This window comes from Plectropomus leopardus, chromosome 13 (assembly GCF_008729295.1).
Source record: "Plectropomus leopardus isolate mb chromosome 13, YSFRI_Pleo_2.0, whole genome shotgun sequence".
NCBI lineage: Eukaryota > Metazoa > Chordata > Actinopteri > Perciformes > Serranidae > Plectropomus > Plectropomus leopardus.
The window spans coordinates 31843986-31858297 of NC_056475.1; the positions used below are offsets into that span (position 1 = coordinate 31843986).

At 41.5% G+C, this 14312-nt stretch overlaps 1 protein-coding gene across 1 annotated transcript in view; it reads right to left on the minus strand.

Annotated features, from left to right (window-relative positions):
* LOC121952144 (spectrin beta chain, non-erythrocytic 4-like) overlaps positions 1–14312 on the minus strand; it is a 48532-nt gene that overhangs the window by 11720 nt on the left and 22500 nt on the right. Inside the window, exons 3-14 of the mRNA XM_042498655.1 lie at positions 13822–14055; positions 11536–11625; positions 11167–11445; positions 10947–11077; positions 10374–10578; positions 7401–7646; positions 7135–7269; positions 5553–5794; positions 2514–2652; positions 2302–2386; positions 1873–2084; positions 79–1502 (exon numbers count right to left, since the gene is read on the minus strand). Of these exons, the coding sequence (XP_042354589.1) occupies positions 79–1502; positions 1873–2084; positions 2302–2386; positions 2514–2652; positions 5553–5794; positions 7135–7269; positions 7401–7646; positions 10374–10578; positions 10947–11077; positions 11167–11445; positions 11536–11625; positions 13822–14055 (3422 nt within the window). The remainder of the gene's footprint in view (positions 1–78; positions 1503–1872; positions 2085–2301; positions 2387–2513; positions 2653–5552; positions 5795–7134; positions 7270–7400; positions 7647–10373; positions 10579–10946; positions 11078–11166; positions 11446–11535; positions 11626–13821; positions 14056–14312) is intronic.

Sequence of the window (14312 nt, forward strand, 5' to 3'; positions counted from 1 at the left end):
TACTGGGCAATCTGAAAAAGAAAAATTTTATAAAGATAACTTGACTTTCACTGACACCAGCATGACTCATTCACATACCCTGAGCGTTTGTCAGAGCCCTCCTTAACAGAGCCCTCCAGGTCACTGGAGTCCTGTCTCTGCAGCCTCTGCTTGCTGCTACCCTCCTGCTCACTGGACGACTGCCTCTCCAGGCGCCTTCGATAGCGCTCCTGACGCACAATCAGCGGCAGCTCGTTCAGCCTGGCCTGGATCTCCTGTTCGCTGGAGGTCTGTCTACCCAGCTTGTACTCCCTCTCTCGCCTCAGATGGTCCATCTGAGGATCAGAGCGGCTGCCACGAGGATCCCTCTGGAGACGCCCGTGGAGAAGCTCCAGTCCTGACTCTGGCCCCACCATGTCTGCCATTGGGATGTCCCCAAACTGTTCCCGCTGCACTCTGCTAGCTTCTAGGAGGGGGTTGACAGCCTTGTGGATGTGGTTGATCCTGGGCTGCATGAAATCAGCTTTCAGGTGCTGCCATGCATATGCCATTTTAGGGTCCATGATGCCACCACTCTGCGCCAGGTAACCAGAACTGCCCAGACTTCCACTGCTGTAGTGATTTTGTGCCAGAAAGCCTGAGCTTCCCAATCCCCCACTGCTTGGATAATTCTGTGCTAGGTATCCAGAACTCACCATACTAGGCTGCTGCGCCAAATACCCAGAACTCCCCATATTAGGCTGCTGTGCCAGATATCCTGTACTCCCCATATTAGGCGGCTGTGCCAGATATCCTGTACTACCCATATTAGGCTGCTGTGCCAGATATCCTGTACTCCCCATATTAGGCTGCTGTGCCAGATATCCTGTACTCCCTAAATTAGGCTGATGTCCCAAGTATCCAGAACTTCCTGTATTTTGTGGTTGGGCCAAATATCCAGAACTACCGAAGTTCTGTTGAGGGAGAAAGCCAGGGCTTCCCATTCCTCCACTACTTGGCTGCTGAGCTAGGTTACCTGAACTTCCTAGCCTGCCACTACCTTGATGGTTTTGCGTACCACCCCCACATCCAGAGGTCAGTCCGAAGTACCCAGAGCTCTCTGCACTGCCAGCAGTTTGATTGTTTATCCCAAGGTAGGTGGAGGTGTCTGCTCCACCACTCTGGGAGGTCAGCGCTGAGAAACCAGAGTCACTTCCACCAACGGCTGCCTGGTGGTTCATCCCGAGGTATGACGAGCTCACCAACTTCCCACTGGATTGCTGTTCCACTGCGTGGTAGCCTGATCCATTTATAACTGGATTGTAGCCAGCTAAGGTTGAGGACAATCTTTGGGTTGCAGGGGTGGCACCCAGATCCAGACTGGTCTGTAAGGGTTTGGGTTCTATATGTGCCTGTACCGTCTGCCTCAAGAAAGATGAGGTAGCACTGGTTGAGGGGACACTGGGAGTCAGACATGATAATGGGAACATCCTTCGGCTGGACAGTGGGGTTGTCTTTTTCTCCTCCTCCTTTTTCTTCTCAGCCTGGAGAGAGAGTTGGCAAATAACTAACAGCACTACATCAGCCCAATTAAAACCAGAAATCAAAAGCAAGATGGTCTAGTAAAATAAAGGTACAACAATTCATCTAGAATGATTTGCTCATTTCAAACAGTCTTTTATTGGCTACTAAACAATGTAGCATGAGAGGCGGGGGGCGGGGGGGGGTGAATAAAAGTACATCACATGCAGTAAACGTCATGAGACAAATTTAAGCTCATATCAGTGCAAACTCATGGCATGCGCCCATGCCTGCTAAGCAAACACAACATCCCAAGGTCACATTTTTAACCGTAGCAGCATTAAATTGTGACTCCACCAAACTGATTAAACATTTATCTACAGTCAAGCTTACTGCGGAAAGCTGGCGGAGAGAGCTGAAGCGTTCTTTCCAGGTTACAGCAGCCTTGCGGAAGGCCTCGTGACGAAGGATGAGTTGCTCAACCTCATCTGTTTGGGCTTGGGCCTGTCCTCCCTCTGGCTCCCTGGAGGTGATGAGCGGCTCCTTGGCCTTCAGCCAGGCTTCTGCCTTTACCGTCTCCTGGGCAAACTGTAACTTTTCCTGCTCTGGAGGTGACAGCAGACCAACAACACAGTTACCAACACTTCAGTAAGAATTATACTTGTTAATAATTTACTTAGTTCAGAGTGAGTGTGTCATGTTTGTACAAACAAGAAGAACACTAAGATTCATACATGATCCATAACAAAAGGACAAAGTGGAAAATACATTTAAAGTTTAAACACGGTGTTGTGTTGAGAGCTATTCTACTGAGTTACTCACTGCACAGTAACTTCTCCTGGTGTTTGTCCCATTTGTCAACAAGATCCTTCTGCTTAGCCAGAAGACTGTCCAGCTTCTCTTTTATCTGTGGTGACGAACAAATTGTAACCATTATCAAAGCAACATACTAATCAAGAAATTCTCTGAGTTTTGTGTATCCTTTCGTGCCATTTTTACAGTCATTTAAATGTGTTGTCCTGTTGATGCCTGACCTCCTCTGATGCAGGGTTGCCTGCTGCTATTAGGATCTTGCCCAGATCTGCACACTGCTGTATGGTCTTGCTGCGTCCATCTATTTTGGCTTTCAGCTCCTGATGTTGCTTCATCATCACCTCTAGAGCTGTCAAATCTCTGAGGAGTAATACATCAGAATATTCAGGTTAAATTAAACACTAAATACTGTCAAGGAATCAATCTACCTGTAGTGTAAAATGTTAGCTGCATGCTAGTTTATGTATTGAATTGCAGTTTGAGTCCTAACACGATGAATGATGATGAATAATGATGAATAATAATGAATAATGAATGTGGTGATCCCTGACTTTTCCTGTAGCACCAGCAGCAGAACCAGTTCACACCATTCTCATACAATTACTGCGTCCACTGTTTTTCCTCGTCCACTGCAACCCAAGCCCCCAGAGGAGGTTTTAGGCTTCTCAAAGTGCCATTTCAGGGAGCACCTGAGTGAGGACTGCACTTGGGTTCACACATGAAGTCTTTTTTATTGAAAAATGTTTCTATGGCTTTTTATGAAGGACATATTGATACTTTAAAAACCCCAATAAAAACAGTGATATAGCCTGTTTAAAAATCGTATGATATGATAGTTTTCCACATTTGAAAGTAATAAAACTGGGACATTACAGTGTTGTGTGTTGGACCCACAGCAGTTGAGTAGCAGTTGAGCAGCAGCTTCTGCTGCTGTATGGCAACACCACTCAGACAAACCACATGCAGAATTGCAGAATACCATGATACTAGAACCAGTAGTAATAATAAGGGAAATTTGTTATTTACATTTATGATTATAAGACATTTGATGGCGTTGCCTTTTGTAGCATAGCAAAAAACCCGGTTGAAATATAATGCCAATGTCCGTTCTGCAAGGTGTCTTTGGCTGATCGCCCAAGTTAAAGGCAGCTGCCACATTTTGCAAATAATTTAACTTCTCAAGCACCTGACTGCAAATCTGATACTACGTTGTAAAATCTTCACCAGCAAGGACGACAATCAAACATGCATAAACACCAAACATAATGTACGCCCATACACCACGTAGCTTTCACCACAATATATATAATGTCAGTGTCTGATGACGATGATGATGATGATATCTGCTCTGAGTTAACTTCTGCTAGATATGTTGACTCCTAGTAGTATTAATAATAATAATGAAACAAAACTACAAAAACCACAAAACTCCCTATATCGATCTGTCTCTGGGCACTATGATGGCCTACTGCCAGAGAATAACTGGTTAAGGATTTTAGCATTCAATTAAGAATTTAGGCCATTTATGAAGACAAAATGCCAAACATTTACTGGTTTCAGGCTCACAAATGTTAGCAAGGTGAATTTTTACTTTTACATGTGCTACTCATCATAGTGTTGCCAGATTGTCTGCTTTGTACTATCTGCAAAACGTACAACACCTTCCATCCTTCAAGCCCTAATATTTGCTTTTTGCTGTTATGTGCTGAAAACATTATTCAACATCGTTGTGTTTCAAACTGTTGATTAAACAAAACAAGGCATTTGAAGCCATCACCTTGGACTGAGCATTTTTCACTTTTTGACATTGTATAAAATAAATAATCAATTAAAAAAAAAAAGCACTAGACCAAGCAGTGACTGAAGAGGGGGTGCAGGTAATGATTTATATTATTGTTTAATCTGTCAGATCTTATCTTAATTAACCCTTTGAAACCTGGATTGGCATCGCTTTTCTTCAGTGTTCAAATATTAAACCTTTGAAACTTTAGCAAACTGGTTTGATTTCTTTCTTTCTTGGACTGAAATGTCTCTCAAATTCCCAAAAAGTTTTAAAAAGGTGACCTTAATCTTATTATTATTATTATTATTATTATTATTATTATTATTATTTTATTATTATTATTATTATTATTATTATTATATTATTATTATTATTTAGGAAATTGCATGAAAAAAGTAATAATTCATACTAATTTCCTACGTTTTATGTATTTATTTTTCTGGTTGTTTTTTTTTTCTAAATTCAATTTATTTTCTTTACTAATTACTTGTGAGGATTTGGGTAATTTCTCGTTGAGTTACTTATTGCCTTCTTTCTATGTTTTTGAAAGAAATCAAGCCAATTAACTGAGATATCACAGAGTAAATGGTCTGTAAAATGGCACAAAATATCTACCAGTCCTTAAGTCCAAGGTGATATCTTGAAATGTCTTGTTCTGTTACACCACACATCAGCCGCAAACACAAACATTTTTAGTTCCCAGTCACAGAGGACAAAGTCAAGCAGAAGAGAGAGAATTTCTGTCATTTTTCTTGAAAATGATGAACCACTTATCAAAGTTGCTTTTTTATCTCTGTTGGTCGACTTATCAGTTAATCATCTAAACATTTCAGCCCTAAATCTTTTCTCACTCCCACAGTGTGGGTGTATGTGTATGTGCATATGTGTGTGTGTGTGTGTGTGTGTGTTCCTACATATGTGTGTGTGTCTCTGCATATATGTGTGTGTGTCCTTGCCAATGTGTGTGTATGTCCCAGCCTATGTGTGTGTCCCTGCCTATGTTTGTGTCCCTGCATATATGTGTCCCTGTCCATGTGTGTGTGTCCCTGCATATGTGTGTGTGTCCCTGCCTATGTGTGTGTGTGTGTCTGCAAGTGTTTGTATTGCCTGCCTGTGTATGTGTGTGTTCCTGCATATGTTGATTCATCGACAGCTGCTAAAAGATTTCCAGCCAAGAGGGTGTGCTGTGGCTTTATAGCACTGAAGAACTGGCTGGTAAAATAATAAATACTGGCAGTGATTATAGTGTAAAATGTACAGCCCTTAGTTACATCATATAAACATGTAATAACATGTCATAATAATTTAGGTCAAGGTGGCTCAGCAGCCTAATTTGACACTATTGAGTAATGATACCCTATCTACAGGGACTGCACACAACCACAGACTCTGACTTCACTGAACACTGAAACTCTGAAACTGGACCACATGCTGTATACATGTCAACACAGAATGAAGGTGCCGGCAGATGTCTCACCTGGGTTCATCCCATCCTATCTGGCCCATGATGCCTTCCATCCACATCAGGTTTTCACGCACCACAGAGAAGAACTGCACCTTGTCTGTTACTGAAGTGACCTGGACGCGACTGGCCTCACAGGAGCTCAGCAGCGCCTTCCAGGCCTCCATTATTTCCTGTTCTTTGACCATGATGGCCTCAGCCTTCTCCCCAGCATAGATTGTCCTCAGCTGGGCAGCGTTCTCCTGCAGCTGTCTCACCTGCACCCACACAGGAGGAAGGAAGTGACTGCAGTTAGTGTGGTTGTGTTTGTAGATAATAAGTGGAAATGATTCAATGAAGGTTTATGACTGTTGGTAGAACAAAACAAACTAGAATTGTCGCCACATGGTTGTATGTCTCTGTGCACCAGGTCAGGTTACACTTGCAGTTACCATCCATGTCTGTAAAACATAGATGCTCCCCACACATCTTCCCCCAGCAGCACAGATCTCTACAACAGGGGCGCCCAGTAGCTCAACTGGTAGAGCGGACACCCCATGTACAAAAATTGTGTCCTCAGTGCAGTGACCGCAGGTTCAATTCCAGCCCATAGCCCTTTGCTTCATGTCATTCCCTCTCTTTCTCCCTTCCATGCAAAATCTGTCCTGTCTAATAAAGGGGACCCCCCCCCCAAAAAAAAACAAAAAAAAAAAAAAACAAAAACAAACAAAAAAAAAATGATTTACACAATCAGCGCAATTTCAAGATGGGTACTCAAAATTAGTGTCAGTAATTCAATATCTGACCAAATGTCTCCCCTTCTGTTCCTGAGATATGACTCTGAGTAATGACAAGAGAAGTGTTTTTGCAGAATGTTACGATGTCACAGTGAAGCTGACCTTTGACCTTTTGGATAGAAAATATGAGAACTTTAGCACTATATCCTATTAGGCATTGTGTGAAATTTTGTCATAATTAACACAAAAATTCTTGAGTTTTGGCCAAAAACATGTTTTTAGAGATCACAATGAAATCTGATCTTTGACCATCAATCACCAAATTCTAGTCAGTACAGTCTTTAGTCCAAGTGGACAAGTGCCAAATTTTAAGGAAACTCCCTTTAAGACCTTCTTGAGATATTACATTCAATAGAATGAGACAAATTTGAGGTCACATTGACCTTGACCTTTGACCACCAAAATCTAATCCTTGAGTCCAAGTGAACGTTTGTGCTAAAACAAAACAAAATCCTTCATCGTGTTTTTGAGATATCGCATTTACGAAAATGGGACAGATGGCATAATAAAACCGAATGGAATCTTCATAGTAGTTAGTGATTTTAATCAACTCATCCTTCAACTCCTAAGATATAGCAGGATCAAGGATGAATCTAATTTCATTTTTAAACGTTGTTTAAAAAAATGACTAATAAAATCTACCTTCGACCTTCTAAAACTAAAGCTCATATGTACATAAACAGCCTGCAGGCTGGATTAGTCCATGGATGTGACCAGCCATACAGAAAAAGAAAATACAAGTCTGGTGAAATGTGTACGCCCTCATCCTGGTGCTCATGAGCAGCACACTGTGTGACTGATGACTGAATCAGATGACTTGCCTGTGCAACCAGCAGCTGAAGGGCATGTTCAAAAGAGTGCATCAGTCTCTGCAGGGTGGCTGGATTGGTGATGTTGGCTTGGCACGCCCTCACCTCTGGCAGCTGCTTCGTCTTCCCTGCAATCTGAGCCAAGACCTATAACACAGGACAGCAACGTTATCACGAGCACTTTAAAAATAGAAGCCGCATGTCATGGCCAGACTGTCTACCTCTGAAATGAGCAACACACCTCAATCACAAACTGATATGTGTGTTGTTGACTGTACCTCTTTGCAGTCGGTGAAGAACTTGTGCAGCTGGTTCGATGCTGCCAGCATCTGTCTGCGAGTCTCCATCAGCTCCAGGAGGTCTGCCCATGACTCGTTCAGTCCGTCCTTCCACTCAGCGATGGTGGCTGCGTCTGAGTGGCCGCAGTCGATCATTTCGTTGACCATTTTGTTCACCTGCTCCATGCGCTGCTGGCCAATGCTGTTTGTCTCTGAGGAAAATTTGGTGAATCTCTCCTGAAGAACCTGCAACACACAGAGAGCACACAACGCTGCAGACACCAGACACGAGAACTTGAAATAACCAACTTCGATACAATGCACTAAATCATGCAATCAAGCCAACCTGTGTGAGGCTCATATGAACTATTTTTTGAGACACTGGGTGCTTTCCATTCTGCTGAGCATGCCTCCTCCCATCCTCACTCTTCTGTCATTTAACCCAGAGATCAGCCAAGCTCCACTATCAACAGGCATTGTTTAACCCCATATATGTATCTCAGTGGAGACAAGGATCCACGTGTGTAGGTATAAAAACATGATTTTCATGAGGCACAGGGATGACGAGGGGGTCTAACAATCACCAGCTACTACTGTTTAATTTTTTTTTTCATAGTTTATCATCTTCTTTTTTCCTGTAAATAATATTGTAAAATAGTATATATTTGGTTTTGGGTCTGTGGGTATATACATATATTTTTAGTTAATTAGAGTATAGGTTAAAATTAATAAGTTTGTTAATTAAGGCTGGTTAATTAAAATCCAATAACTTATAGAGTAGGGGTGGGATATATTAAGTTTGTACTTCTTCTCACTCCTTTTCCAATATGTAAATCAAGTCATCATGTGTTTGACCATGACTTTTGCTTTATGTTTTTCATTCTCTGTAAATGTTACTTTCTTTGTCTATGTGTATCTACTTGTTTGTATAATCATTTTTATTTTTTTAACATGTTCAACATAATTGAAATCAAATCAAATAATCAAGTGTGTTTTATGTGAAATGGATTTAATATAATCTGCTGTTTTGATCGAGCTGAGCCTCGAGCCTCTCACTAATAAACTGTAGATTTGATTCATTTGATTTGATGCATTTGTAGCTGTGTGTGTTTATTGCTCTTTAGTGTCTACTCTGTTCTTTCAGTAAAAAAAATAAATAAGAATTTCAATTGTGTATTGGTTTTATTCATATCAGCTACATTCTATGACAACAAAACAGATATGAAGCTCAGCATCTTTCCATGTTTCATTTGTTCTTTTGATACTCTGATTTTCCCAACTTTTGATTTTATGCTCAGATCAAAATAGGAAATGAAAAAACCAGGCCACGGGCTGAGCTTGATTTTCATATTTAATTTGTCTGACTGATTGTGACCCAGAAGTTGCTCCTGTGAGCTCTGCTACCCCACAGTTCCTCTCTTTCTCACATCTGGTTTATGAGACTGCTTTTGCTGTGGGGAGATTCTAGGTAAATACATTGATATTTCAGAGCATTGTAACCATAAAAACAATGATCTGGCATGATGAGAATATCTTACTGTTTTCGTTTATTGCTTTCACACTTAGCCTCTAATTTAGTGTAAATGCCCTCTAGTATGCATTTCAGTTATGTGTAGTAGAAAGTGGTGTGTTCCCATGGTCATATCCACACAAGCAATGCTACAAAAAAGCTAAAATGATGACCACATGTTTTAAAGATTATGTTGATTATGATTATGTTGTATTTGTTTCAATAATTAAATGAACTAGAATTACCACCTTACAGTTCTATGCCTCAGTGCACCTGTCAAGTAAAAGACAATTCACATCCATGTCTGTGAAAACATGGATGCTTCACACACATCTTCCCCAAAGAAGCACACAAGATCTCTACAATTAACACAGTTTTTCTGACTAAATGTCTCTGCTTCTGTTCAGATATGACATTAAAAAATGGACAGAAAAGTGTTTTTGCAGAACATTATGATGTCAAAGTGAAGTTGATCTTTGACCTTTTTAATATAAAATGTCATCACTTCATCATTTTATCCTATTCCACATTTGTGTGAAATTTTGTATAATTAGCGTATGAATTCTTGAGTTACGGCCACAAAATGTTTTGTGAGGTCACTGTGACCTCTACCTTTGACCTTCAATCACCAAATAATCACTAATCAGTTCATCCTTTAGTCCATGTGAATGTGTCAAAATTGAAGAAAATACCATCAAGGTGTTTGTGACATATCATGTTCACAAGAGTTAGACAGACAGACAACCCAAAAATATAATGCCTCTGGCTGTGGCTGTCACCAGCGCAGAAGCATAAACATGCGGTTGTATGCCATTGTTCTTATTTAATATATGAAGTGATGTGATGGGTACATGATTGTGGTTCATGGTGTTCTCACTGTGAAAGTAATCTGTTCCATCTCATTTTGAAATAAAATATAAAAAATTGAATTCTAGCAATGAATATTTATGCACTGAATTATGTATCTGAATTGTTTGCTTCTGAATTCAATTTTTCAAACTTTCAAAAATTCATTTTCACCTTTATTTTCTAATGTTCGCAGCCTCCCAGCATCGCTGTCATGTGACCAATGGAGCAGAAGTTGATTGGCTGGATGTTGGTTTGACTTGATCTAGAATTGACTGCTTTTCCTTGGGTTCCCAGAGGTTCACTCTGCATTTTATACCTGGTATTCTGGCCTATCGGATCTGAGTAACTTGAATATACAATATTTGAATTTTTTACATTTCTGATTCTTTATTTGTGAACATTGAAATATAAAGCTGAAAATGAAAAATAAATAATAAAATAAATAAAAATATTAAATATTCAGTGCTATAAATTCAGTGACTTTTTATTTTCAAAATCAGATGGAACACATTTACTTCCATATCTCACAGAAATGATTCTTACTAGTCAAAAGTTGGATATGTCTGTGGTGTATCAGTGTAGTGAAGCAACTGAAAGTGCGTTGATTGACTAACCGTGACATCCTCGAGGTCTTGGCCCAGCTCAGTGGAACTGGCCACTGTCTCTCGCTCAGTGATCCACTTCTCTAACTCCTCCACCTCCTTGTTGAGCTGATAGAGCCAGTACTGCTGCTCCAGCTTGGTCTTCCTGTGCTCCACCATGTCCTTCAGAGACACATACAGTCGGTCTATGTGGGACTGCTGCTTGGTGATCTGCTCACTGTTGAATATTGAGAGAAACACTTTATTTTACAGCCACCACCAAGATGAACATTGACAGTAGGCGGGTTTCCATTAACCCTAAAATTGCGCAAATTGAAAATGCAAATATAAAATATGCCTAATGGAAACACCTAAATTTTGAAAAAAAACCTTGATAAAGCCATATTTCACAAAACTGCAAAGGAAACACTTTAAAAAAAAAGAAAAACTTCTATAGGCATTAGCATCAGTAATGGAAACCTGCCTATTGATGTAACCCTTATATTATCCAACACTGTAGACAAAACACATGAAAATCCACTTCTCTTCTCTTGAGCTATATGTGCTGCTTTGTGAGTGCACATATGACTGTGGGTCAGGACACACCTTTCTGGGTGTCCAAGCTCCAGTAGACGCTGGCATTGCTGGGATAGCATGCCCACTGTCTCTGAATATGTCTCCACTGTTTGCTCCAGAGCCAGGTGTGCCTTCAGCAACTGCAGGGTGCTCACCTCGTCCTGAAGATATCACAATAACATCACGATAGAGGTTTCACTCTCACACTTTTGCCAACAAATACGTGTTTGGTTGACAGAGCTGTCCTTACCGTGCCTTTTTCTTCATTAACCAGATGGAGCTTCTGACCTGACAGCCAGGACTCTACTTTAGCTGCCTCGCTGTAGTACTGCTGAGCCTGCAGCGTGGCGTCCAGCATCACACACCTCCTCTCTGTCTCCAGCTGTAAAACCTCCCACAGCTGGCGCACATGCCCCGCCCCTTCACGCACAAACTCCACCTCAGGAGTCCTCAGCGAAGCAATGATCCCCGCCCGGTCCAGAACCTCTTCGACACGAGCCCGTCGCCCTGTCAGCTCCCTCTGGAGTGTCTGAAGGACCAATCACAGTTAAAGTTCCAGACTGAGCCGCGTTACATCACATCTCAGCTAAGCATAGCGACCGTAATCTTTTACACTTACCTGGTTCTTTTTTACATGCTGCTGTACACTCTGGAGGTTATTCCCATAATCCTTACAGGAGGCCAAGGGAAGCCTCTCCTGAATCCACAGCTATCAAGTAACCACAGTCAGGTCAGTAAGTTTTTCACAATGTGTATGTAAAGCTCTGTATGAGGCATGAAATCTGGAAATCATGGGGAAGACACCATGCAATAATTCCTTCAAAGAGAATTTCGCCATTTTTCAACATTAACTTCTTCTATTCAGGTTTGGGGTACAGTGTGACATTAAGCAAAATATTTTTATAGTGTTCTTTGTGTTTCTGGGGGCTGCTTCAAAACCTGCTGTATTTCCATGAACCGGTGATGTCAGTGGTGCTTTGAAGACCTATGAGCTATTTTAGTTTGTGTTTCTAGATTCCAACTCTGGGTATCCAGGGGGTGTGCTCTACATGCACCCAAAAACAAATCTTCTCTCTTGTCTCCAATTGCAAACTAGCTGTCCACCAGGGAAAATGGCATAATTTATTTTGAGCGCTCCATTCTACCCTCACTCTTGTTGCAGCATCCGCAGTGATGCTGGAGTTGCGTCGGACCGAATGGTGAAGAGGGAGCTGAGTCAGAAGGCAAAGCTCTCAATTTACCAGTCCATCTATCCTTTGACCCTCACCTATGGTCATGAGCTCTGGATGGTGACCGAAAGAATGAGCTTGCCGATACAAGCAAATGAAATGAGTTTCCTTCAGAGGATGTCTGGGGTCAACCCGAGCCTGTGCGCCTCCCATTCAGATGTTCCAGGCACATTCAACTGGTAGAGAGGCCCCCTGGCAGAGGCAGAACACGCTGGAGGAATTACATATCTCGTCTGGCCTGGTCACGCCTTGGGGTCCCCCAGGAGGAGCTGGAAAGTGGAAAGTGCTGTAGGGGAGAGGAGTACTGGAGTACTTTGCTCAGCCTGCTGCCTCAGCGACCCCGCCTTGGATAAGCGGACAGCAATGGATGGACAGAGGATGTTACCAGAACCTTTTTTACTGACTTACCGACACACCAGAGAGCGCTTGTGTGTGCATTACTGTGTGTGCATTATTATGTGTTGCTATGCATGAAAATTTTGCTCTTCTCTTGGGCAGAAGTGTGCTGGAAACTGCAGTTGGACTATTGGACAAATATTTGATTTTTTAGCTCAGTACATTGCTGGCTGTTTTTGTCATTTTATTTTGCTTCTACCTCTGATATAACCAAGAGGCGCTGCTCTGCTGTCAGCTTAGAGACAGCGGAGTAATGCAGTGTGCGGAGAATTTCTTACTTGGTTTATTTTGACACCAGAGTTGGTGATTATTGGAATAGTGGACAGACCTACCACGGCACTTGAAATTTCTTTGGTTTTTGTCAAGTTTTATTGAAGTCCTTACATATAGCCTTTATTGCAAATCACTGGATGTTGAGCTAACTGTGGCTGCTTGGAAACTCATGGGAAACCTTCTTCAGGCTGACAAAGGTAAACTGGATTAAACAACCAGTCAGGCTGGGAGGACAGATGATCACTGAGTAATAATGTCCCCTAATGCTGTTTGTGGTCAGAAAAGTAATAGCTTTTGGTTGTGGTGGTGATACTTCAAGGCATTGTTCAGTTAGGCTCGGTTGTTGTTCCCATAGAGTCCAATAGAGGGCACTGCCTGTGCTGATAGAACTACGGTTAACCTTCATTATATACTGCCCAAAGTTAATAAAGCTGTTAAAATTAGCTCCTCCGTGACATCCATAAACTCACATGTAATATATAACAAATATTATATCAATAAATAATATATATGATCAAAACAACATGTCAAATGGTGCCATTTTGTAAAATTAGTATCTTTGTATTTTTGTATATATGTATTTATTGTATGTAGTAATTATTTTTTTTATTAGGTTTGTTGTTGGTAACGAATTAGTGCTATTAGATTTATGATTTTTTTTTTTTCTGGTGTTCTAGTCGAACAGTGAAGTAAGGTATTTCGGACACAAAGCCACTTTTAAACGCCCACCTCCATGTGCTGGTAAGGTTTGGGGAGTATTTGGAGATTGATTTTCTCTATCAATACAGCCTTCTTTGGTGAATTGATTGCTTCAATTGACCGCAATTATCATTTGATTTAATGTCCACGTGAAACATGGCGAATTTCTCCTTTGAATATATGCAGCCTAATGCCTTAATATACTAACATTGACAGATGAACAAAAGTGAATTAAAAACAGAGTCAATGAAAGACTAAAGATATTACAAAAATCAGTGGGAACTCAGGGAGTAGATGTGTGCACTCACTATCTCATCCTCCAGGTCCTGGGCGACTTGATGCATCTCTTTGGAAGCCAACAGAATGCGACGTCTCTCCTTCAGGGGTTCAATGAGGCGGACGATGCGGGTCTCGACTACACCTGACTGTTCGCCGCCCTCCCTGTCATCTGTCATCAGCCCTCGCTGGGGTAGGCAGACCCCTTGCAAGCTTCCCAGGTCTCCCACATCCTTGTAAAAGTCCCCTATCTGAGACTCCATAGCCTGCACCAGAGGGGAGGGGAAGGTCATATTACAGTCATATGAGGGATGGACAAACACAGCACATCAGCTGTTTCCCTATCAGAACCTCTCAGGGTTATATAATGGACTGCCTCACTTTTGGAAAAAATAAAGCATATGGTGCATTTTCTAATGCCATCGAACCTCGTGTTTAGGAACAGGCCACAACAGCAGCCTCTGTGGACGCATGTCAGAGCTGGGGAAAATTATATAAACAAGAGGAGCTGAAGTATGCAGTC